We start from the raw sequence: 27500 nt of genomic DNA, 5'->3' as shown, positions 1-27500 counted from the left end.
ACCACTGGGTTTCTCGTTCAACATAAGTGCAGATTTAAAACCTGAATGAATGAGATAAAAGTGTTCATGACGATGTAATCATCACAGATCGGTCCATCGCACCGCTTCAACAAATTTAAGGTCCAAATGTGCTTGATGCAAAATACAGATACAGATTTGCTGAGTACCACCGATGACCTGTGGGGGCGGTGTTGAGCAGCATTGCTCTTGCTTCACAAGCTGAAAGCGCAAAGAAGAGGACAGAAATGTTGGTTTGTTCAAATAAATACTATGTGAATATGTGTGGACACTAAAAATATCTGTAACGTGATCTGGCATGGATATGAATATATAAATATTTTACGATGATCTTCCAAAGCCTTTCTGACGAACACGGAAGAACATCATCGAAATGTGTGAAAGGAATGTTTTTAAAAACTGGCCTGAAAAAGAATAAAGCTATCTACTTGGGAACAAACTAAAGGCATATTAAACTTCCAACCCAATCCAACTGTGTCTATAAAGCACATTTAAAGACACCACAGTGGATCAAATATTAAGAATAAAATAAAAGACAAAGAAAATACAATAAAACAACTGCAGTTAAAGCAAATTAAAAGGGATAAAAACATGGCTTGTTAAACAGATGAGTTAAACAGAAATAGAATTTAAAGCATAAGAAGGTAGAAGTCGAAGGCCAAAGAGAAAAAAGTAGGTTTTAAGGTGGTAATTTAATTGAACTGTTTCATCGATATTTGGATTGGAAACGTTTTCCCACATGAAAATTCGAACGAGCACCGCCCTCCACAAGATGTGTTGATGAGCAACGATTCAAATGCGTAAAAGAAGCACATTTAGGCTTTTAAGATGACATGATACAACGTCTGAGCAAGTCAGAGGCCAAAACAGACACACATGTTCACTTTTATGTAACTAATCCAAATTGCCAATGATTTTTCAACACATGGTAGATCTTGAACCAAACCACCATCGTGGATGACGAATTGTTTGATTTGATTTGATTTCCCCCCGCCGAACAGCTCCAGCCTGCTCACGCCGCGTTCCGCCTGTCTCTGGTTAATCTCATCGAGAAAACATCTTCTTTTAATACATCAGTCGTCGGAGGTGGAACCTCCAGACGAGCGTCTGTCCTGAAAAAAAAAATCTCTTTTTGTGGACTCAGAGGCGGGTGGGAAAAGAGAAATCCAGCGTCGCCCGCTGCGAGGTGATGGACACCCCGCCGCTCCGAGCCAGACAGCTGTCTCTGCAGAGGATCTCCCGCTCAAATCAAAACACGCCTGATGTTCATGACGTCTCCGTCAGATTCTGTCACTGTGGACGCCAACATTTCAACACCGGTTAGCGGAGGCGCCTTCACCGCCTCTGACACTTTCACGCTCACCCACATCCCTTCTATTTACAAGGTTCCCCTCAATAGCTGCTCCCCCGAGCTCTCCTTTCCTTCATTTCCCTGTCCTTTATCTTCCTCTAGCGTCCCGCTGCTTATCTCCTAATAAGGCTGTGAGGATTTTAATTGCGTTGGAGGATGAATGGAGATAGTGGCGAGGTGTGAAGAGGCAATGCCTTCCTAACAGGTGCACCACGGAACGCAACAGGTTGTTCCCACGTGGGAGACGAGCTTTAAAGACGTTTAATCACAGAAACTTAACCCCAGTTGTGATCACAAGAGTTTCAGTTTAACAATCATCGCCAAAGATGACCAGATTTCCCCGACGGTGTGCATCCGGACTGCGAACAAACCCACGCCCTGCATACTGAATTACTGGGTGTGCGCTTGGTGATTCACACCACGAGTAGCGTCGTACCCAAAGAGGAGTTGGAGGAGTCACGCTTGCACATATCGATTCCTCTATTTAAAATTTGGGGAGAATGAAGGCCCCTGCAGACTCCCCTTTTGAAACCATAAGAACAAGAAGACAACTCGGCAGTGACGTCATTTGGTCCAGCAGGACTCCGCACTGTTCTGATGGAGTATGAATTGTCTGCAGGACAAGGAAAACTGTGTGTCTGCTAAACTTTACAACGACACAGTCGTTCAGATCCGTGACTTTTGTTTTGTTTCGTAACGTTTCTTTCACAGGCGCAGTAAATACTTCCTTCTGCTCGTGCGCCGGTAAACAAACATGGCTGCCCCCCGGTAGCGGTTTGACTCGTAGGGAGGAATATTCTCACTGTGAGGCACGTCGGCGAACCTCGACTTCTAAATGCTCCTCTCAGGATTCTTGACTGACACACAAATCTGTTCTTTTCATGTGTCAGGAACTCGCTTATGGTTAAAAACATGTTGACGTGTGAAATAGAACTGTGTGGCCTAGTGTGTCCGTGTTCATAATGGATTTTTTTTTTTTTAAATGATGCAAGAATACACTGGTGGAGCACAATCATAGATGTTTAGTAAGAATTACTGGCCAAGACAAGACTATTTATATTCAACACTTCATATCTGAGAAACTAAAAACAGCCAACAAATTCCTGAAAGACTAATGAAGTATTTAACATTTGCAAGATGCAGATTTCATCTGAAGTGACTTTAAAGAAAATCACAAAGCATTTACTTTTCTAACTGAAGTTAAATTGTTCCCAGGAGCCATTAAAGTTAGTTTATTGCATCATGTTTGGCTTTATTTAAAGAGCACAGCTTCTTCAAGCAAAATAGGTCGAGCAGTAAAATTATATCTTTGATGTGGTTGAAAGTAAAGCAGGACAAATGAAAAACAAATGCATTATGTTATTGTATTAGAGTGCAGAGCTTTTTCTGCTTTAGCTTTTTTTTTTCTTTCCACTGCATGTATCTCGAGCAGGACCGACTGAGACAGTTAGGAGACGCCCGCCTGCAAAGGCGCCAGGGAAAGAAGATAGAAGCACGAGGAGAACAAGTTGGCCTGAAAGAGGCAGTGCCGTGTGTTTTGGTGTTTTTCATTTCGTTAAGAAAATGGTGAACGTGAGCTCAGCGTCTCTGTTGCTCGGAGAACCCGGGAGTACCAGGGGCTCCTGTCAGATGCGCCTTTTGATTTAATTGAGATTATTGACCTACGTCTTGGCAGGGCCTCTGTGGGCCTCTGCCCTCGTGCGTCTCACCTCACCTTTTCAATTATCCAATTGGCTTCTTCCTCTGTGTGCACCGATCTGTAGTCATGAGTTCCACCTGTGTTCTCCCTTTCCCAGAGTGTTTCAGCCTCCCGTTCGCTGTTGTCTATGTCAGTTCATTACGTCAACCTGTTTCGTCCCGGTCGGTTGTATTTTGACCTTCGTGGATTTTTATTTCTGTAATTAACTCCGTTTATTATGCAACCTGGCGAGTCTGCATTTGGGTCCACCTGCAATCCCTGACACGTCTGTCATAAACACTGCACATGTGGGATATTGCAAAAAAAACAAACATGTTGCAATGCTGCATATAAAATGTGTTCGGCTGATTGCATCTTTTGCTGTAATGATTCTTATTAGCGACAAATGTCCCAATGCTGCATTGGAAAATAACATTTTATTTTAATTATGTTTATTGCAGGTTGTCCCACAAATTAATTAAAAAAAACATCTTTCAAATATGTCTGTTTGGAAGGTGAATGAACATACTTTCCAATTTCAGGCAATGACAGTGCACTGAAAACGCAACTTCTAGAAAATGGTTCCAAAGCCATCTGTGTGTAGATGGTGGAAATGCTGCTACTGCAAATGGGCAACAACAACAACAACAACAACAATTGCCTCCAGGGTGTCATGACTCCCAGAGTCTCCTGAGACTTGGTTGTTTTATTGATGAGAAACCAAATGACAATCCACCGTTGTTGTCTACTCCTAGTTTCATTACAAAAACAACGAAACAGCTCCCGCACGTGGCCGAACATAGATGCTACTCATGGTTGTCTGAAGAAGCGGATGTGAGTTGGCAATTTTGCAGGTTTGAGTCCCACCTTGGACGGGGCAGCACTGCGGTTCCCTGACTATGACCCTTGACCCCCATAAGCTCCCTGGCGTGCCGTTATGGAAATAGAGTTAAAATCAGGAAAAATAGAGCCTTGTTAAACCGCGCTCAGATGTAGTTCCAAGATAAACGGAAACAATCCAACGTAAATGTTGTTACTTTTTTATTTGCATCATATTGTACCTTTTTAATGGTGTTTTACACAACATATGTTTGGCATCGTCTCACAGCTTTAATGTGGCCGGAGGCAGAGCGGGTGGACTTAGAAAACAAGCACATTCTTTGATTGTGATGTGGTACGGACTGTTTCCTGCCCCCCAGAGCCGTCGGGAGAGAAGTCGCTCACCTGTGAGTTGAACCTCAGCTGGCACACGCTGCAGGAGACGTGCTTCCTCCTGGCGGTGAGAGGGAGGCCGAGGGTGTGATGGAGGACGGCTTTCTGCACCGGGTCCATCTGGAGGACGGAGCCAGAGAAGCTAATTAAAACCCTGCTGACGATGACCCGGGAGTCGGCTTCACTCCCACTGTCACTTGTTGGATTGTGGAGACGAAGCAGCTCCCAGAGATCCCTTTAGAAGCTTAAGTACAAACCGCTGCCTCTATTTCACCAAGCTCAACAGTGGCTTTATTGCTTCTATTTCTATTAACACTGCTTTCCCCAAAAAACATGGATAGAACAGAAATACCAGGGTTGTAGAATTAAAAAAAAAAAACAACCTGTCTTGGTGCTCCGAAAACTGGCCTCATGTGGACGACAGGCCAGAAACAGCAGGTTAAGGTGAACCGGTTTCCTGGTGTGGACGGGCCCTCAGAAAGTAAACCTCGTATATTTAGAAGTAGGCTTCATTATGAATGTCTTTTCAAGCTGCAGAACAGTGAATATTTGCATCTTGTCAGTATGGATGTGTGTCAGTGACATCAGAAGAGCTTCTCATTAGCCCAAGCTTCATTCTGCCGTCATAAATAGTCCGCCTCAGCTAACAGATGCTATGTTCCTCCATAAAGCCCTGATTTAAATGTTATAGAGTCAGCTTGTTCTGCAAGATGTTTGTGCTGACCCAGATGCCAAAACTAAAAATGCATATGGAGGAGGAGGAAGTTCTCGGAATATAAACAACAAAGGATCGCCTATCTTTTTTTTTTTTTCACTTGAAAACTGTTGAAAGTTATTCCCATTTATATTTCGTTGACTTTTCGGAGCGTCTTACATGAAACACGGCGCCGTTAAAAAAAAAAACCCAAAACAACCCCAGCTTTGGTGTGGACTGATCCCAGGAGACGACAAATGCGGTTGCTCCATTTGGAGGCGGACGCCCGCGCAGGCATTAGTGGCATCAAGCTGTGCCCGCGAGGATAACGACCATTAGCTGGATAAATGTATTGTTCATTTGACAAAATGTGGACTACGAGTGCCCCAAATACACAGCTAGAGATGCACGAGGCGATGTGCAGTGGCACAGCGGCGAGCGGCTTTAAAACTTGCTGCTGCTGCATTGCTGCACATCGCCTGTCTGTTCGGCTCGCGCCTCCCTCTTGCGCGCTGACAAAAGCTTTGGGGAATGAACAAAACCCATCTCGCTTCTCTTGAGAAAGACTCTCAATAGGCGGTTGTTGGCTGGGGGGCGGGTGGGGTGGGGGGGGCGGAGGTGCCGGCGCTGCGTGGGAGGATTAAGCCACCTTGACAATTGTGCCGGAGAAAGCAGGAGCACAATGGTGTTGTGCTGTCGCCTTTCTGTGGACGGCGCTCCTCTGAACGGAGTCGCTCCTCTGGATTTCAAAAGCATTTGTGGTGCAGAGGTGGAGAAATGTCTGACTTTTTTTTTTTTTTTTTCTTTTCTTTTCGTTATTCAACCACTGAATGGAAAGGAAAGAGACTGTGGCTCTTACTGAACACCACATATAATGTTTGACCAAATGATACACTTCAATCGCAGCTCGGTTCACTTTTGCAGGGTTATTTTGATCTTTTCGTCTCTAGGTACTTTGGTTTCCTGACAATCCAAAGACCCTCGAGATTGACGATTTGTCGTTTCTGCCGACATCACTACCTTACCATGATGGGATGGTTTGTGTGTCTGTAGGATGGGATGAAGAGCGATCCGCTAGGCCTCCAGGTTGGGGGGGGGGGTTGGGTGGTGGGTTAATGTAAATCTGCATATTACAGAAACCGCAACTAAGACGCCGCATGAAATGGTGCAGATCTCAGATGACCTCCACGATCGCCGGATGAACTCACGGATCATCCAGCCGATACAGAACACCTTTTAAACTCTATAATCTGCTGTTAGAGGAGGAAGATGCTCTATAATCTGATGTTAGAGGAGGAAGATGCTCTATTATCTGATGTTAGAGGAGGAAGATGCTCTATAATCTGATGTTAGAGGAGGAAGATGCTCTATTATCTGCTGATAGAGGAGGAATATGCTCTATAATCTGATGTTAGAGGAGGAAGATGCTCTATTATCTGCTGATAGAGGAGGAATATGCTCTATAATCTGATGTTAGAGGAGGAAGATGCTCTATTATCTGCTGATAGAGGAGGAATATGCTCTATAATCTGATGTTAGAGGAGGAAGATGCTCTAAAATCTGATGTTAGAGGAGGAAGATGCTCTATTATCTGCTGTTAGAGGAGGAATATGCTCTATAATCTGATGTTAGAGGAGGAAGATGCTCTAAAATCTGATGTTAGAGGAGGAAGATGCTCTATAATAATAATGTTCTACCGAGAACGAATAGGACAAGGTAAATATGCAATTGCCCGGAGTTATTAATGGATGTAAACATGACATTCCCTCTGTCGGCCCAGAGATGAACTGATGATTGACCTGACCTCCAACTTCCAACACACAATGGATAAATGGTAGTTTGACACCAAATATTTCGAGAGCTTGCACCTCGTCAAGGTGCTTTGCATTGTCACAAATCTTCACAAATATCAATACATCACCATTTATAATGGTGACTGCAGCCAAAAGCCGGTGATAAAACCACCAATCCTGGACATATTGGATGGCCGGTAAAGCACAATAATGCAAACACAAAGTCTCTGGCAGGAGGGACTCTGAGCAGTCAGGCGATGACAGAGGCTGTCGTACTTCGACGGGATGCAACGGCTGACAGCACGTCTGTGAGCTGAGTGACTGAACGAGAAGCAGCGGGATCAGGAGCGACAGGTTCAAGTCATTTCAGGAGGAGGTAAATGCTGCGAGGGCAGCGAGAGGCCAGGTGACACAAGACGGGGGGAGGTGGAGGGAATCATTTCACAAGTGACACGGAGGTTGTCAGGGAAAGTGCCGGGGATTGTTCAGGAAGGAAAAAAAACAAAAAACAAAAAACACTCTAAGAGTCAAGAATATTGAAGCAGAAGCACTTTGTGGGTAATTTATAAAGAATGGCACCACCGGTGACATTTGCTTCCTTGAGACCAGGTCAAACACCTTTTAGTTCCGGGGCCACATGCAGCCCAATTTCATCTCCAGAAAAATTCTATTTTTTTCCACAAAAACACACTATTGCTCCAGAAAATGACTACAATCTCAACACAAAGCCAATTTTAATGAAACATTCGGGTGCAGAATACAGTGAAATACCCAGAAAACTCCTCCTTTGTCTGTTGCATTATGCATGTTTCTACAAACTCACCCTGACAGCATGGCTTTGAGGCTAATGCCAGTTTTTTTTTTTTTTTTTGGCATTCATGGTAGCATCACCGATATCTCAGCAGCTGCATTAGAGACCAAAAAAATAAACAATGCGAAGGTTTGCAGAGGCATCAAAAGAAACAGCACAATTTATGAACTGCTCAAATCTCCACTTTGATTAAGACAAAAGCACTAAACCGATAACGTGTGCGACATTGCACACCTGTCATGATCCTCAGTCTCGTCAGTGGATCAGCTTCCACATGTATGTATTTATGTTTGAGCTTTCGCAGATCAAGCCAGAGTTTAAAACACTTTAATAAGTAAAAATTGTTCCCCTATGAATGTTTTATGAAATAAGAGTTTCAACATTTTACAAGATTCACATCTCATTTCTTTAAAATGACGTTAAAAAGCTTCTGTCTACGTTTTGCTCAAAATGTGGTTGCTAGCTTTAGCATTTGCTTAAAATGTTCCAAAGGTTAATGTTGCTACTATCATTACATTTCTTTCGTCAACTTTCTTATTTCATAACCATTCATCAGGTTTTCCTCGTTGACACGGACGCGGTAAAACAACCGTTTTTAAAAACAAGTTTTCAGCATTTCCACAATAAAACACTTCACTTCCTGTGTAAATCGCATGTCAGCGGAAGTCTCAAAGGATTGCGACAAAACTTCCAATATAACATACTAGAATAAATCACAATAACGGTTCAACAGTATTACTCTCATCTCATGGAAATTATATCATTTGCTTCCTTTTATCAAACGGCAATATTCACACATTATAGACACAACTATTAAAGGAAAATGGTGCTTATTCAATTAAAATCCAGTTTACTTGAAGAGGAGCAACTGGTTCCTCTTGGCAGAAACACAATTTCTCAGTTTGGTTGTAACAAGATGAGAAATAGTCTGCAGCCACAGGAAGTGTGATTAGCTGATTAAATATATTCAAACGTTATGGGAGCTGTCTTTTCTGTTTCTTCTGATTTGAAGATTATAGAGCATCTTCCTAAATCAAGGTGAAGTTATAAGTGACTACACATCTGAACAATGATTACATGGTGGCAGTAGAAATAATGATGGGAATAATTTGATTACCGACACGGACTGAAAGTCTATTGTTTGCTTGTCCAGGCGGTGAGGGTGGCAGAGAACATCGCAAACAGTTTGGTGGAATCCCTCAGATATTTACACACATGAACCACCAAACAAACATGAAGTAAATGGACTTGGGTCCCGTTTACGCAACATTTTCACGAGAAATTGGGAACACTGCTGGGCCTCCGTTTAAAGGACTTAATGAAAACACAATTCCCAAGGTGGAACCTTTTTAAAAATACTCCGGTCTCTATGGAAACAGTAAAACACAACGTTTCTGAAGCGCTACGGCTGCATATGCACAAAATAGTTCTTCTGCACATGCTTTCAGGATTTCTGCCGTTTCCGTACAGGTTAAACAAGGAAAATAAAAAACAATGATGTGTGTTCACTTGATACTTGTGTAAAAGGGGGCTTGACCCCATGTTATGTTACACACAATGTTATGTTTCCATACATTACGGGGAAAGTATATTGACTTACATTCATTTCCTGCATTCAAATCCCAACCCCACCACTAATTACTATTTCCTTAACCCTTCCCCTGGAATTAACCTCTCCACAACCTCACCGCAAAACATGTCCTCACCTCATAATGTCTTAGTTTCCCTCATGGGGAGCTGCACTTTTTCTTCTTTATTTTTCAATCCCACTCAGACTTAAGTCCCTTCCTTTAAAGAAGAATGAGCCCAGACACAAAAACATAAACTTCTGTTCAAGACTTCATGTGCAGTCTCTCCGTTAGTAATTTAGCTCCATTATGTATTCTCCACTTAACGTTTTAGCTGCTGAACATTGTTTTGTTCCACATGTTGACCGTGGTGGGGAGAGAGGTTTAGAGGAGAGTCGGACTCGTCTGGCTGATTGAAAGCAGAACCGTTGTAATGAGTTTGTGGAATTAGATGCTCCTAATGTGGTTTTGATTATGACATTTGCCAGAGACCACAACAGAGATAAAACGATTAACTCCAAGAAGGAAAAAAAAAACCCAGCAGGAATCCGCCTGAACCCTCCATCACGACATTTGCTCTTTACATCGGGGAGTCGGGTCAAACTGCGTTTTCACGCATCTTTTGTCTGTAATGCAGTCAGCGATTTTACCCGGTGATTTCGAAACGGCCCAGTAATTTCTGCCTGTCGTGAACATTCTTGATTTTTCAATGGAGATCTCACTGTAAGAAAATGTACTTTTCACGCCAAATCGAATTACAGCGATTAAGTTGTCAGAGAAATGAGGGAGCCTTTAATGAATCTCTCACGATGTTCACAGACAATGGAGCATCGCAAAGTAGTCCTGTGAGTGGGCGTCTTGGATTGTAATCCACCGTGGCGAACGTCGGCGGGGGTCGTGTTACCGCTATCCAGTGGAATATTTCTGACCGGACCAAAACTATCGTACTTTCAGTGACAAGGTGTGAGCCAGTCGGGGGATGAAGCTCGTAAAATGTAAAAAAAAAAACACTCAAAATAGAAACACAGGAAAAATAAGAAAAGAACTCATAAGCTCTGCACTGATGTGATACTTCATATAAGAAAGGATGAGCTGATTTTGCGTCGATGGGATTGAAGGTTTCGTGTCGTTGGGCTCCATGTTTTGGTTTTACAGCTGACTGTTCCGGTTTGATCTAAACCTGGGGGGTCGACCACATTCCAGTCCAGGAGCCACTTTCAGTACAAGTTCATCTGGAGTTGGCCGGGCGGCACCCTTCAAAGGTTCACACTTTCCATTAAATTGTGATTTTCTTTTTTTTTTGCAGCGCAATACCAGAACTGTGTATTTACCGACACGGTGCCCCGGAGCTATAGCCTTTTGCTTGCGTAATTGACCATTGGCTAAGCCCCGCCCCCAAATGCAAATGAACCAGTTGCATTTAACTACCAGTTGGCACAGCGCTAATTGCTAGCCATAGCACCTGTTGCGTGTGGTTTCCATGTAAACACGTACTCAGCGCTGCGACGGCTTGTCCGAATCAGCAACAGTAACCAATGGAGGGGGCGGGGCTTAGGCAGAGGCCAATCGCTTGAGGGAAACTGCAGAGGTTCGGCAGAACTGCAGCTGCTGCTGTCCAAGGCTGACTCACCCTGCCTCCTTAACGCAGGAGATTAAGCTCTTTAAGATGTGGGACTTAAATATTGAGGAAGGTTTTATTTGTGGCCGTCAGGATCTCTGAGCTCCAGTGCAGCGATTGGTTCGGCAATAATCGACCCAACAGAAGCGCATAAAAAGGTGCCATGGCATATTTATCATTGTATGGAACATTTCTCGTATATTTTATTTCTGTGTTTACATTCTATATTCATAAATTCATAGTAATACATATATTTATTGCAGAACATATTTTATACTTTGTAACTTAGTGGATGTCTCACGGACATCCAAGAGGTTTGAGATGCACTCTTGGCTACAAAGCCAGTGAGCTTAATAAAACTTGATTTACATACATGGAAAGAAAACAATTGTTCAGTGTTCCAAGACTGAATACGCCAAGAAAAGACCATGGAAAATGGACAATGCACAGATGTGACTGGAAGGTAACGTTCACAATTCAGACTTGGAAATGACTCTGGTGTCTGTGGGAAACTTCTGCAACAAACTGCATCGAAATAGTGAAGTAATAAAGCATGATGGTGTTCGTCATCAAAGTAATCTGTTTTACATGCTAAAAACACAATCTCCACCAAAAGAACGATTCATTTGTGACACCACTGCTCTGTAACTTTATGTCACACACACAAACTACACCACAAATAAAAGTATTTATTTTATAAAAGTAACAGATTATGAGAATATATATAGAATGTCATTCTCAAGAAGAATTCTCAAAAATAGGCTTGAATCCTAGGAGTTATTTCTTTTGTCTTGTTCTATGTACCTCCATTGACGTTACATGAGTATTGTTCAAATATGCTGATAACCAAAAAGTCAAATCGTAAAAAATAGGTCACAATCTGTGGTTCACATGTTCAATATTTTGCTCACTAATCTCCTCTTTTACTTCACTTAATATAATGCAACCAGTCTATGCAGACGACTCTCTCCTTCACATTTGAGGGAAAAATCTCACTTTTACCAAGAAGGAAACTGATGCTGCTCATGATGTCACGTGCTCCGCCAGCATAAGAGTAAATTGAATTTATTTCATTTCCCATAAATTACAATTTAAAGATTCCAATGGATGGTTTGCGACCCTTCATAGAATTTATTTCGTTGAGGGAGTCAGAACCACGACTGTATGACGGTTGTTTTAATCTGTATCTAAACTGGTTAATTGATGAATTTATTTGCACTGCAAAAAATAAGAAATATCTATTTGCTGCTGGAAGTAGTTTGTCATAAAATGACATGAAGCTTTACAAATGAAGACAGGGGAAATTTGGACTTAATCACATCTGAAGCATTAAACTGAATCTTGTTTGTGTATTCATCGGGTGACAATACCGTGTGATGTTCTGTTGTAATTTCAGCGTGTTCACTGCTGCCAAAGGGTCAAAGTGAAAACAATTACTGCTCCTTCATGCCGCAAATGATCATCTGAGTGGGTTTAGTTTGGCGTGGCGCCTTCGCATTAACTGGAAAGATGAAATGCAAAGGTCAGAGACTCGCGGGCGAAGTCGCTCTGCTCGTCTTTGAGAAATGTGTACGCCGACAAGGGAGCACACAGTCACTCTGGGCTGCGTGATTTATGACTGCGCGCAGATTGCAACGGAAGAAAATAGCAGAGTGATGGAAGCTCTTTACAGCTTCCGCGGTTATTCTTGGGCAAATTGACCGAACACTTCTCCTCAACAGATGGACAAAAAAACAAACCTGTGCTTTTAATAGAGACTGTAATTCCAGAGAAAAAGTGAGGAAATTAAACACAGCAGATTGTTTTAAGTGGATAACATCAGGAGTGACTGGCTCGTATCAGATCTCAGATAATGAACTGTGTCGCTGTACACAATCGGCGTTATGAAACAAGCTGTCGGCAGAGTCAGACCAAGTCTGTCGCTTCATCTGCGCCTGCACTTAATGATGCACAGTGAAACGAGCAGGGAGTTCATGCTGGAACCACCCTGAAAACTCTGCATTGCATTATCACAGCAGGGGATCTCCTCTGCGTGCGCCGAAAAAACACACTTTGGTTGCTGACTTGGAGCGAGCGGGAAGGAGGGAAGCATTATGCAACAGCCTACCTTTGTACAGTAAATCTCACCCAAGCTTTTGGGAAGAGAAAAGGTGGGGGGGGGGGGGGGGGGGTGGTGGAGGAGTGGTGGTGACACATGGAAGTTGGCGAAGCTCGCTGGCACAAGAGAAGCATTACGGCAGAGAATCGGACTCTGCTGCTGCGCGCTGGGGAAAAGGGGGAAAAGTGGAGCCCTGAGTTATGGAGAGCGAGCGCCAGCGAGAAACATCTGGGCCGTGAGAGAGTGGCTGACCTCTTACTCGAAACACGCATCGGGAAAAACATGTTGTTCCCTCCTTCGCGTCCTGTGCAGGTGCTGTGGAATGAAACCCCCCCCATTAAATGGCATAATCAGGACCGCCAATCCCTCCGACGGGGAAACACGTGCTGCTTGCGAAGCGCGCACGTTACTTAATGAGGCCCGTCGTCGAGTGATGATGATTGACGGGCGACATCCCACCAATCAACGCCCGGGAGGGTTCGTGTTCGGACTCGCGAGAAAGAACACATGAGCTCAACGCGCTTCGCGCAATCGGTCACGTTCACACATCAAGATTGACAGCTGCCGCGCACGCCATCGAGGGCGAATGGAGGCTAAGCCTCCCGCCCCCGGGGGGAAACTTTCACACATGATCAGAGTGGGATGTTTGAGTGGAAGACGACCTGTTTTGAATAGACAACATCCACAATTAATGACGCTGCTCCGTTTAGATGACAGTTTGAAGGCTTTTGGCCAAAGGAGGCCTCATAATTTCATCTTGCTTTAGGCCTCCATTTGGCCTGAGCACAATCCAGTGAAATGGTCGGTGCTTATTCATGGAAATGTCATTAATCATTGGGGAATAGATGCAGTGAAAAATGTGTGTGTGTGTGTGTGTGTGTGGGGCTCTGCTCTGCTTTTCTTGGCAGGACGGAGGAGGTTTTGTTTCACAGTTCAGAGCAGAGCGCCACGCCACCACGGGTCCGTCTTCCCTGGTGTTTTTCTCGCGCAGAATTCCCCTTGTCGTGTCTCGCTGTGTTCCTCCTCGCTGCTGGGGGACGCCGTGATTCTTTGCTCCCCCGAGCGGCGCTCCCATCGGCCACCCACCGAGTCACAGACAGTGTCCACACGGACCACGCCGCCACTGGAGCAAATGTGCAACAACAACACAGATAATCCCGCCACCTATCGCATGACGGCTCTCGACGCCGGCGAATTCAGTGTCGTCTCTCGAATCACATTCCCTAAAGTTCTAGTGTTGCAGCTTCTCCTCAGTTGGACGACGTCCAGCATCAAGACCTGTCAATCATTTTGACGAGCTGTCTGCCGTGGAGGAGCCTCTCGCCTCGGGCCGCCGCCGCGACACCATCAGAGAGCAGCTGGGCAATCTGCAATTAGAGGAGGAGGAACTCCTCCGAACAGGTCCTGCAGTTATGTAAACATCTCTGAACATCGTCGAGAGAGGGAGAAAGAAACAGTGAACACAGAGTGTTTGGGTTCTTACACAGCCAAAGCTCAACGTGATTATTTATCATATTTATGCAAAACGCTTCTTTTCTTCTTTGCATACAGCGGAGTTTGACAATAATGTCTCATTTAAATGCAGGTCTGGAAGCTTGCAGATGAGCGTTACGTTTCATCATCGTCTCTCTGTTTTCAGGAACTTAGCAGCGAGGCGACGTCGCCTTTTCACCCCGTCGAGCTACATTCACACTCTTACAACGTTCGCAGCGGCGAAGGCCACGTTGGAAATCGAACCGACAGCCTTGGAGTTGGACCGACAACCCGCTCCAGGTGAGTCACGGCCACCTGAGGTGGATTGTTCCGTGCGGCTTTCCGCAAATCATCTGTCGCGAAAGAGCAATAAACCTGAAAGTCAAAACACGATTCCATCAGGAGATGTTGCACGTCCCCCCGTGTTTTCACAATAAATAAAGATTAAATGGATGTTACACAACGTGTGCAGCTCTGCTCTTGCTTTACACGCTTTGTATTTGTTGTACGGTTTGCCAAAGAAACAGATGTTGACGAGGACAACGTAACCAAGGAGACATGTCTCCAAGTAGATATGAGTGTTGACGGCGGAAAACAATGAATTCATCAGAACTCTCTTTTACAAATGGAAAGCATTGGCTGAGGAGAAGAAACCAAACGTCAAAAGCAGCTTTTGTTTTCCATCATTTACAGCTGCAACTTTTAACTCTAACTCTAGAAAATGCTCGTGAACAGAGAAAAACCTTGCATCTCAGTTCATGAACTTTGGGATATTAGTGGCTGCATTGTTCCTGAGCAGGACGGTGGAAACGCTGCGACTCCTTCACAATAAGAGGAGCATCTCAGAGATTTACTCATAAGGCGAGAGATTGACCCAGAACCTGTAGATTTTATTTTTTAAAGATGTATATATACTTTTTTTAAAAATGAGGTAGGCTGTGCCAAGATAAAAATGTCTTATTGACTTATTTTGCTAACTTAGTCGAGGACCTATGATAAATATTTGTACGGCTTTTTTGGAAAAGTTGCCTGTTCGATGTTCACATGGTAAAGACGCCTGGCGAGTTCCAGACGCGTTGCTCTCTGGAAGCCGTTTTAAGACAATGCTGTCCTCGGAGACTCGCAACATCGTCGTCAAGTAAACAAAAGAGCCAAAGACGCAACAGAAGTTTGCTGTTTTCACATTAAAACAAGTTGTTTTCGGGCGTCCCACCGCAGGAGCGGGAGGAAGTTCGGAGAGACGGGTTGATGTCTGACAATCTTTGTTCTCCACGTCGGCGCTGCAATCCTGTGCGGCGTGAACAGGGAAGAAACGGCTGGATGGATGTTTTCACAAAATAGATCAAATTTGAAGTGTGTTTAAAAATCCAAGTGAATCACTTCCTTCTTCCTCCTCCCCCCTTCTCGCTCCGCGTGTTGGTGCCTCCTCTCCGTCGTTGGCCCCGTCTTTCATTCCCGCCGGTGTGACTCCTGTCAGGGCGGAGACGCCGGCAGAGTGTCGCCGGCGAGGGAGAATCAGCAGGTCGTTTTGCTGGATGTTATCTGACAGCCCACAAGAAAGGCCTGTCCGTCTCGCCGTTCAGCGTGGCGGCCCGACGCCGCCGACGCTCCCCCCGCCCGGCGCCGCCGCCGGGTAATGTGACGGGACCAGACAGTGATGGGCTGAGACGGTGGCTGACTTTTACGGCACACAGCTGATAAAAAGGGTCAGAACACACACACACACACACACACACACACACACACACACACACACACACACACACACACACACACACACACACACACACACACACACACACACACACACTGCCTGATGTCTGTTTTAGTCGCACAAGCCTTCATATACCACTCTTGCGTCAAACATCACTGTGTGTGTGTGTGTGTGTGTGTGTGTGTGTGTGTGTGTGTGTGTGTGTGTGTGTGTGTGTGTGTGTGTGTGTGTGTGTGTGTGTGTGTGTGTGTGTGTGTGTGTGTGTGTGTGACGGCAGGAGTGAGCCGCAGACAAGTACACAAACATCGCCACACAATCAATTCTTTGACATTTTGCTTTAATTCGCCTTTCCAAACGGTTTTCGGGGAGATTAAAATCACTTGGAAGCAGCAGTGAGTGACATTTTTTGCCGCCCGACAGAATAAAAGGAATTGACTGATCAATACCAATAACTTGATAATCGGGGGGAGGGGGGGGGCTTCCATTGTGTGAAACGCTTCTACAGCAGTCTCCCTCTCTTTCTTCCTCTTTGTTGGAACACAACATTTTGTCTGAGCGGCAACCGGCGGCTGTGAATGCGCCTGTAAAAAAATCAGAAAGTAGAAAATGTCATGTTTACTAAAAGCTACAATCAGGGGGGGAAAAAACCAACCCTCATTTAAATACACGTGAACCTATTTTTTTTTTTCTTTTCGTGTTTGTGTTGAATTGCCAGCCAGCACCTGAGACGCCTTATTTACCTGCAGCCATTACGGCTCGGTCACCATCAGCAGAGCCGGAGCCTCGTTTTGCTTCATCGTCACATAAACGGAACACGTGGTGCTTCTGAGGAGCAAAACCTCGTCAATATGCATGAGAATGCACATGCATAATTTATGTGGTCAAACAAATTACAAGATTGGAGGAGTCGGGGAGGTGTAAATCTGCGTTCAAAGCACAAAACTGGAAGGAGTCGTTCTGGGCTTTAAACCCAAAGCCACAAGTGGAAAACGAGCTCTCATACTTTGAGCGAACACATGATTCCAAAACTGTGACTTGAGATTAATTCGTTTAAAGGCTGCGAGCGATTGTGCGGTTTTGAGCTGTCTTATAAGTTTATTAGCTGCGACGCTGGGCGACGTGGACGTTCATAAACTTGGCTGAGTTTGACTGCACAATGTCACTTTCCGCCGATATAACATTATCCAATACGTCATGTCGTTACTGACAAACCCAGAGAACATGGAATCGTAGCGCTCAAGGTCAGTCTGCCTGAGAGGCGTCATATTATCCAACTTTTCAACACTTTCACATGATCTCACTGGTCCAGAAACCTTGAATTCAAAGTTTCTAGCTTCTCCTTGGAGCTGCATTCACAATCTGCTGTGTCTGTGTGAGCTGGACTGGCTCCGCCCACACAAGCTTCCCATCTATGGGAAGAGGAGGAAGTACTTCCTCTCGTGGTGCCATGTGCCAGAGCAGAGCTGCCTGATTGTGGGAGGAGTCAAAGGGGAGGAGCCTACCTTGATTGTGATTGGCTGAACCCCTGATGACACTATATAGGGTTTGATTTCTGATTGGCTGCTTGGAGCAACACACTTTTTAAAACCTGGAACAAGCCAGGAGAGAGAGAGGACACACTTTCTACACTTCTGGGGCGTCGGTTCAGGTTAAAAAAAACAACTTTCCTTCTTATTACTTATTGTTTTCTCCTCAGAATAATCCAGGATCATTGATTATTTTCCTGAAAGAATAAAAGACTTGTGTAAGAACTATAAGAAGAGGAAACATCTCTATTTTGTCTATATAGGCAGTCAATTCATTTTTTTTCACTTTCTTTTCACAAGTGCATCCAGTCATCCTCTTTAATGAAGTTTTATTCCCTTTATTCAGAATTACGTTGCTGGTCGTTTCATAGGCAGCAGTCTGTTCTCAAGGCCCTTCATTTTTAATCATTCTAATATTTGATTACCAGTGAAACGTCTAACATCCAATGTGGTTATTTGGTGTCGATGTTTGGAAAATCTAAAAAGAGCTGCCAGGAAAGCAAGATATTTTGAGGTATCCACGATGAAATCCCTCCAAATTTGCAGCCCATTACTCATTCTGAAGGTTAATCTAATAGTTTTCATCGCTGCTTTACTGCCAAACAGCGGATGCTCCGATGCCATGTAACAATCTATTAGGTTCACGTTGAAACCATCAGTTTTAATTTAACCTTGTTTCATTAAAAAAAAAAAAAAAAAAGATCTTTTTTTTTTTTTCCCTCCCCGAACTGCCTCAGACAGCGTGGTTCCAGTTCAACACAAAGTTTCAGGATTAGGAGGGTTGGAGTAAAAAAAAAAAAGCAAAGCCAAAGGGTGCAGAACAAAAACACTGAGGGAGTTTTCTACGTCGCGCACAATGGAGGCAAATCACAGCCGACTTCAGGAGTCAAGTCTCATGTTTTGTCGCTTCTTTTTCACATATTGTGTTTTCGTTCTCCATTGTGTCACGCTGTTCTCGGTAAAAAGCTTTTCAATTACTGATTGCTGTTGATTTTAATGGAGCAACTCAGTGGGCAGAGATATTTTTACTGTCGGTTTCTCACGGGGCCAATTTGCCTGTGTTGTTGCGTCGTTTGATTATTTGCTGTGCGTCGGCGCGACGGACGTGGGAAATGCAGACACTTGGAACTGCCGCTGTTGAAACTTTTAAACGATAGTTTGAGATCGTTTCCTTTCCAGTCTGGTTTCTTGTCGCGTCAAAGGGGCTTAATATTTAAGTGGAGATCTGCTGTTTACAAGGTTCCGGTAATTTGACCACATGTATTTTTAAGCCTCACTGTCGTCGACCACGCTGCTAAATATCAAAACGTCTGATTTATAGTTTACAATCACACAGAACTACTGGCTTGTTTTGATCTCCAGAAAACTAGAGTCCAGATTATTACTTGTACCGTTATGTTATAAGTTTATTCCACTGGCAGGTTTTCACTCAACATATTTTTTTAATCAATATAGCACAAAATAATGAGTTTATAGGAAAAAATATATTGAATATTTATATACCTGCAACCTGACATTAGTTACCTGAATAAACTGGACTGACATAATAATAATAATAATAATAATAATAATAATAATAATAATAATAATAATAATAATAATAATAATAATAATAATAATAATAATGTTTTATATACAGGCACCTTCTAGAACACCCAAGGTCATGTCACAGTTGTTTAAAACAATAAAAAAAATAGAAGAAATCTGAAGCACTCAGTAATTAATTAATTAGTTAGTTAGTTAGTGATATAAATGAAAACACATCAGAGGTGAATATATAGGCAGAAAATGAACAAGGTAACGTATAACATGTCAAATAGTGCAAAACATGTAAATACATGGCAGGTTGTATGAATTAACTGTATATTTTTAGAAAATAAATGTTTTATATGATATTTTATTAAATCTCCAATTTGAAAACATTGAAAGACAAGAAAAAAAACATCCATCTCAAAAGGTAAAACCAAGCTCATACCCATATCTCCCACAAATAGGAATATAATATAATTGAAATAGTTTTTATTTCTTTCTTTTGTACAATAACATCTGCCATCCTGTTGTGAGAGTGGAGTGGGGAGCACAGCCGATCCAACCAAGGTCTGTGTTATGTATTATATACACCTTCGTCTATATTTGACTGTGGCGGCGGCTCCGTGTTTATACGTGGTGTTTATACGCCCCCGGAGCACGAGGAATCCGGCTCGGCTTTTTAACATACATTCAACGCTAACAAAATATATACGTAGGAAGTGAGGATGACTGGCTAATGAGGGCGGCGCAGCTGAGGTCTAAATGCCGTATTCACACTCGCCAGGCTCGCTTACTATTAACTAAAGTGGGATAAATGACCTGTCAAATGTAATCCTCCCCTCTATGCGTCTCCCAATTACCTCCAGCGCCTGACCCGGTCTGTTAGTTCATCATCGGCACCGCTTCGGGGATTGCTGCCACACGGGAAGGACTTTGGGAAAATTAGGGGGTGAAATCTAAAAGAGGGCGTGGAAGAATGGGGCGTTATTAGTTTGTAATGAGCGGGAGAGCGAGCGCACTTCCAGGTGTTCAGGCGCCGGGGAAAACATGAAGTCATCTGAGAGGAAAGGTTTCACGTCGGGGCGGAAAAGTTTGACTGTAGTCTGCACGTCTCACCACTAGTCGGTGTCGTGAGGTTTTTCCTTTTTCAAGTACAGTAGAACCTGGGCGACGCGTCACCACAAGGTAAACTCCTATTCTACCTTTAACGACCTGCCTGACGAGGACAACGGACCGAATTTCAAACGGAGCAACAATAAAATGGCCAAAACTGTACAAGTTTCAATGTCCGTGATGACGGCCGCCATCTTGGATTCCTTCCCTGTCGTCTTCTTCTATGAATCAGGCCGACTAAGCCCTGGCGTACTACTGCCACCCACTGGATGTTAAAATCTTGGATTTCTCTGCCTGGCCGACATGTGCATGTCGGGAGAGATCGGATGAAGACTCCAATTAGATATCATACAAAATATAAGAACCATTTAATTAAAAAATACAGTACATTTGATCATAGATTAAACATTTTTAGAATTCCTTTTGTGACCTTTATTAATTATTGTACATATTGTATTTCATATTTCATGTATATTTTTTGTATTTATTGTATAGAGTATATATAAATACACAGAACCTGTATTTATATTTTATTTAATTTTGTACGGTAATTATTTTGGATATATTTTTTTTTATATATATTCAGTTATGTTAAATTAAAGCAAATGTTTCTTCCATGACATATTTGGTGTTTGCTTCATTCCATTCATACAGTTTGTCGTTGAGACCCGTCCCTCTGAAGAGAGGACACCGGTCTTCAGGGGACACTTGGCCCTTGGATTTTATAGCGTCCCTACATCACAGGTTTTACTGTACAACCTTCCAGTCCTGCACGCAGAGAGGACAATAATGTCATTGTTCAAGCTCCTTTAAACTGTCTTTCTCAGCAGTACGGGTCCTCCCACAATCTGCTGCATGTCGGAAATGAGTCTCCACTTATGCAGACGACGTTGTAGTAAAAGTTAGCAAGTAAACGTTGTCGGAGACGAGCGCTTCAATTCAAAAGACTGTAAGGTTCATGGGCAGTATCGGTTCCGGAGATGGAGAAAACCTGGAAAGTTTTTGTGAGAGAATTTGTTTTCATCGACTTTGACTTGAACATAAATAACTGTCTTTTGTTCTCCGTGTGTCTGGACGCACACCCATTACATAGTGTTTTTAATACGAGAAGAAAACAAAATCATCCGTGGGAAATTAAAGAAAAACCAATTAAATCCTAGTGAAGACCAGAACATACAAAAAAAAATTAAAAATTTGGTTTTTAATTTAATTTGTCCAAGAAACAAATCTCCCCCATGGGGTCTTCATGAATTGGCTTGTGTATGTGAGTTGCATCTGTAAACAATGTGTTTTGCCCAAGGCTTCAGCAGATGTTTCTCTTTTCTTTCTTTCTTTTTTTTTTTTTTATTTATCACGAGGGCTGCAACTGTTTGGAACTTTGAAGGTTTTAGACCACACATGAAGGTTTTATTGACGTGTGCTGCTAAATTCTTCAACTCCTGCCGTCAATGATTTCATATTTATGTTCAACTTCATGTATTTTATGTGTGATTTACTCGGGGTTGGTTTGACATCTGATAAAACAGATAGATTGTGTTTAATTATTAGTTTGAACTTGAAGCTTTGACATTTCCTTAGTAAAAGTAAATAAGTAAAAGTCTCCAACTCAGTAAATATAACACATCACACCGCCTGTTGATTACAAGGATTTGATTACAAAGATTTCTGCTCTGTTCACATTTTTAACCTGTTTTTACTGAGAACCTGTTACCCTGTTTCTCAACTGAAAATGGAAAACATTGGTAGTGTTTGAGGCGTCCGTTTACACAGCGACTCTGCTTGGAGCGACTGGAAATGTTATTATTTTCATAACAAACAAGAGATTTTACTTTTTTTAATTCACCTTAACAAGTCTTCTTACCTTATTTATTCTACTTTTCTTCATTATTTGTTTGAATGCATTTCTTTTACAGCTTTAATGTATTTCTTTGATTAGTGTAGTTCTTATGTCTTTGTGAATTTTTTCGGTGTTTTCTGTGGTTTTATTACAAAAACAAAACACAGCATCAACTCGAGGAAACCACATCAGCGTTTCTACCGTTTCCATGTAAACCGACATCATTGTCAAAATGTATTTAATTTCCTGTCGCCATCAACCAAACTGAATAAGACGCAGTCACGTGGCACTTATTCTTCTTTTCATCCATTTTTAGCTCAATTTATTTTCGCAACTCTTCATTGAATGTTCTTATCCTGGTGTATTTTAATTTAATGATTTTAATGATGTTTATTTTTAATCTGTGTAAGGCTTATTGTGTTTTATTGTGGTTTCTCTTTATCTATTCTTGATCTCATCTTAATTATCTATTGGTGAACAGCACAACATTAAAACTTGTCTTGTCTGTCTTGTTTCACTCGACCAATTATCTGCTTGTCTGCTTCATTGTGTGTTTTTATGCTTTTTGCCAAATGCATCACAAAAATAGGTGAAACAAATTTACCCACGAGTTGAAAACTTTTCCCAAAGGAAAATACGAAAATGATGAGCTTATAAGGAGCCCCTGAAGGGACATGGAGGGGAAAAGAGGAAGAGGAAAAAAACAAACTTTCTCGAGATCTGACAAATCTATATTGTGATATATGTGTATTGTGTAAGTGGTTGCCTAAGTTTGTCCGTTCAGAGACACCGTACCCCCCACTGTTGTTGAGAGAAGCTAAAGCTAATGGAAGACACCTACCCGTTCAAGAGTTTTATTGAGTTTTATTTTGAAATCGGCCTGTAGTATAAAGACGTTCAAGCAGGGCTTAGCAAAAGGACATGCTTTAGCGAGATCTTGCAAAGGTTTTGCAAGATCCCGAGACAGTTTTGAGATTTTCTTCCCCTCCATGTCCCTTCGGAGGCGCCGTAAGGTTTCACTTTGACGGAGCGTAACATTTATTTTGAAGGGTCTGCTGGTTGAATCACCATTAATCGATCAGCTTTTAAAACTGAAGCATTCGCTTCACTTTCAAGGGAAACTCACACAGAAAAGCTCAAGACATTTTAGTTTCGATAATTTTGTCACAAATCCAGACTGTTTCATTTCAGCCACGCTTATGAGTCACGTGCATTTGTGGGATGCCCCCCCCCCCTCTAAGCCCCCCTCCTCCAGAGTCTGTTTCCACTTGGCCATTAGACCTGTTTATATGCTTTTCCTTTTAAATGGAAAAGCTGCACTCACATAAACAGGAGTCTATATGTTTTTTCTTTCTATACTTTCATGGTTAAAAATCCACAACATTTGGCCACTTCAGGTTTTCTTTCCCATGATCTCATTAGATTTAAAATCCAAGGCTGGATATAAACCTTCATAATGTACATGAAGGCCCTTTAAACGTAAAGAGAGAAGGTGGGTATTGAGTCTCACTCTTCACGTCATCCCTTATTTATTTTTTTTTTTTTATCTCTGGGAACAAATTCGTCGCCTTCCAACACTTCGAATGTCTTTTTCTATTTTCTCTCTCCTCCGCTACTTCCTCTACTTCTCTTTTTGCACCTCTCCCCAGCAGACATGGTGTTATTCACCAGGTAGGTATGTTCCCTCCAGAGTTTCCCCGTTGCTCTTCACCGCTGACCCTCTCACAGCGCCGGGGCCCGTCAGGATGAAATATTGAACGGAGAAAAGCTCCCTGAAGGCGTTTGGCAGCCTCACACTCTGTTCTGTCCCCCAGTCCAGCGGAGATAAAGGATGAAAATGTTCCACCCCCCCCCCTCCCTGCATCAGAGCCTCCCATTCAGCCTCATCACAGTGTTCCTGCTATCAGCTCCTTCAGACACTTACCGTTATTATCTCGGAATATGATCTAATCGAGGCGCCTTTTCTGTGGCCAGAAGAGACGAAGAAGCTCACCTCCCAATCAAATTTGACTTTATGTATTTATTTTTTGAATCAATAATTTATTATTTCATAATGCAGCACCATAAAGTGAACACATACAAAACAAAACATTAATACATTATTATTATTATTATTATTATTATTATTATTATTTAATCCGTCAATAATAAGAACACTATCACTAAAAAAAATTATAATTAAAAAAAACAACCTAAAAAAAGAAAACAAGCAACAAATCTCAAGTCTTTCCGTTTACAGGTGGTAAATACTGTGTTTATGTTATGAATCAAAATGAATCAAATACAATTTTCAGTCAATATATTCACCAAAGATGAAAATGAATAAATTCCTATAAGCTCTTATTCTGTTTTATCTGAGAGCCCGATACAAATCACTTTTTAAACTTTTTTTTAAAATGAACCCTCCTATTCTGACACCACCAGGATTTGCTTCCTTTTTATAAACGTCCCTCCGAGTATTTATGAGATCTAGAAATTACAATCCGGGAACAAGCCGTCAACAACTCATTTTAATGTCACAGAACTGCCAGATACTGAAAATTATCTTCTGAAAAGATCTGCAGTAACTCAATATTTGCACTTTTTATTTTGTTTTAGTTCTTCAGTAATAATCGTGTTTAAATGGTTGATGAATAAATAATTGTCTGGTTTAAGTATTAATCACATTTCGCAACATTCACTTCGGTTGTCCTGCAAATATCCTGAGAATATTGTTTTCTAAGATTAGCTTCAGAATATCAAAGTAAAGTTTTCAAAGCATTTTTGCCAGCAAGCTTTTTGTTCCTGCTCAATAAGAGTATTTGGTGAACCAGGCTGTTCTCCCTCAGGTTGTGTCAGGAAGGGACCGCAGAATGGCTTTGTACCTTGTCAAGACTTTTATTTTGAAGTGGACTGACGTGCAGCCTTCTGACGTGCTTGGTTTGCATATTGACTAGAGCAGTGTTTTTCAACCTTTTTGAGCCAAGGCACACTTTTTTGTTTGGAAAAATCTGGAGGCACACCTCCACCTGAAAATGTTAAAATGGTAAACTCTGTAGCCTCTATTAACAATATAAAGTCATTCTCAACAATGTTTTATCAACAGGAATCAAATAAATACAGAAAAAAGTATTTCCCAATGTCTTTTTTTAATAGTGCCTCCCTCAGTGTGAAACCTGGACCTGATGGATGAAGAACTGAGATCCTGGTTCACATTCTTCCTTTTCATAAACTTCTCCATCACTGTCACTGACACAGTACTTTGATACAAGATGGTAGCAGGAGGTGGAGATGAACCACACTGACGTCTGTCCACTTTACATTTCACCGGCAAAGTTCTGTGCTGCCCTCTAGTGGTGAAGAGTATTTATACATGATTACTCTGCAACACACTGTCGGCTGGGAGAGCAAATGATCTTTAGAAAAAATGTGAAATTGGATAATTTCCCACGGCTCACCTGACGAGATCTGGAGGAAACACCAGTGTGCCGCGGAGCAGTGGTGTGTGTGTGTGTGTGTGTGTGTGTGTGTGTGTGTGTGTGTGTGTGTGTGTGTGTGTGTGTGTGTGTGTGTGTGTGTGTGTGTGTGTGTAGTGAGTGACATGATTCTTTTTTCTGTTGCGATTTCTTTGTCTAAAGGTTTTCTACCTACATGATCTACATGTGACCTCCTGGACCTTATATTCCAGAAAATACGGTAAATCACATCACCAGAAACCTTCTTATTTCACCTTTTATCACAAAATGGAGCAGGAAGTCATCCAAACATGCTTTATTTTCATTCTCATCGGGTTGTACTGCAGAAAGTGAGGATCATAACATGCATGTATTATGAAGCAGTGACATTAGACGCTATCTGGAAATATTATAATATTATTAATATCACCTGCAGACAGTCAACGTGCACCGCTTCATTTTAAGTACATAATTGATGGCACGGCAAACTGCTGGGGAGAAAGGCAGCAGCTGGAAAGTTTCCGGGAGATAATTATGGACATGGAGTGTTTTTTTCTTTTATGCACATGTACTTATCGGTCCACATTTAGCTTGTAGCACACACCTTGATAAGCTGCGAAAAGTGCCGCGTCGGGATATCTGAAGACTTTTTTTTTTTTTTTTTTTTTGCATAAAAAATCACCAAACCTGAAAGTGCAGTTCGATTGTGTTTTTTTTTGCTAAATTCCTTTACAGGCTAATTTGTAATCCATCATTGTATCAAAGCTGCTCCGGCTGCACCCACAGGACGAAGGGGGAGTGTCTCGCTCATGACAGGGTTCAATAAAAACTAAGATTAAACGATTTATCTTCCCATAATATTCCGCCATGAATATCAAACAAGGCTGATTCTGTGGTAATGAGAGAGGAGCTGGAGGAGCGTGGCCGTCTATTGGATTTCCAAAATCAATGCCCCCGGATAGAAAGGAAAAAAAAAAAATGCATGAGCCACCCGCAAAACACTGAATTTTAACAATGCAACGAATGCGCCTGCGTTGCCTGCAAGTTTCCCTGCGGGGATTCAACTTTCTAATCCTGCCTTCACTGATGTTGGTTTTTTTTTCTTTCTTTTTTTTTTTTTTCTTCGCTTAATGAAATGGAAGTTTGCTGAGCAAGGGAAGCTCTTTATCAAAGCTCCCTGCTTCTCATTTATTCAGTTATATATGTGTATATATTTACATTTCTTATCTCGTACAATAAAGCCCCGTACCGTTGAATATAAACTACACATACTGCCATGCACTCTGCTGAAGTGGTAGAGGGATGGGTCGTAGCCCACTGTGGGCAGGAGACAATAAAAACAAGTAAACATGGAGGAAAAACAAGTCAAACACACAATAACACGCATTTTAAGAGGAAATGCGTCACACTAGTTAATGACTTTCCCTCCATTTCTCCTGTTTCCCTGCACCCTAGGTTTAAAAACGAAGAAATATTAAGACATAAATGGAGTTTTCACGCGTCGCACATTCAATGTCTTGCTCAAGGACACTTTGACATATGAGGGATTGAACCTGCACCCTACCGATGGAGAGACAACCCCCCCCAATGAGCCAGAGCGAATCATTATACATGAATTTTAGCATCTGTAATCCAACAATGGCATAAACTATCAATGTTGTCTAATTGAATTCACATTCACACCAACGTGCAACACTGAGTCACTGATCAGCCTCCAATAAATGGGCTTTAGGACTTTAAGAGGAATTTGGAAACGCAGGGACTTGCTGTGAGGAGGGAGTGTGAATCATTTCACCACTCTGTAGCTGAAAAGACGTTTTCATTCCTCAAGGTTTGCCAAACCTCCACTCGCATCCTCGTTGTGAACTGCTTTTGTGACGGCGGTATTGTTACTGCAGCCTGTTGCGTCAATACGCTGTCAATGTGTGGAGACTTCCTGCATCTTCATGTCGTCTGAGCATCAAATGGCCCACGGTCGTTATCAAAACGGATTATATTGAGACACCGATTCACCTGCAATACAGGACTTTTT

General features: G+C 42.4%; 1 protein-coding gene across 1 annotated transcript in view; it reads right to left on the bottom strand.

The window, feature by feature from the left end:
* Window positions 1-27500, bottom strand: part of znf385d (zinc finger protein 385D) — a 122045-nt gene that overhangs the window by 65140 nt on the left and 29405 nt on the right. Inside the window, 1 exon segment of the mRNA XM_080500245.1 lies at window positions 4272-4379. Within this exon segment, the coding sequence (XP_080356371.1) occupies window positions 4272-4379 (108 nt within the window).

This window comes from Blennius ocellaris, assembly GCF_963422515.1.
Source record: "Blennius ocellaris genome assembly, chromosome: 8".
NCBI classification, from domain to species: Eukaryota; Metazoa; Chordata; class Actinopteri; order Blenniiformes; family Blenniidae; genus Blennius; species Blennius ocellaris.
The sequence above is the reverse complement of the archived record's forward strand: the minus strand, read 5'-3'. Positions and strand labels throughout refer to the sequence as shown.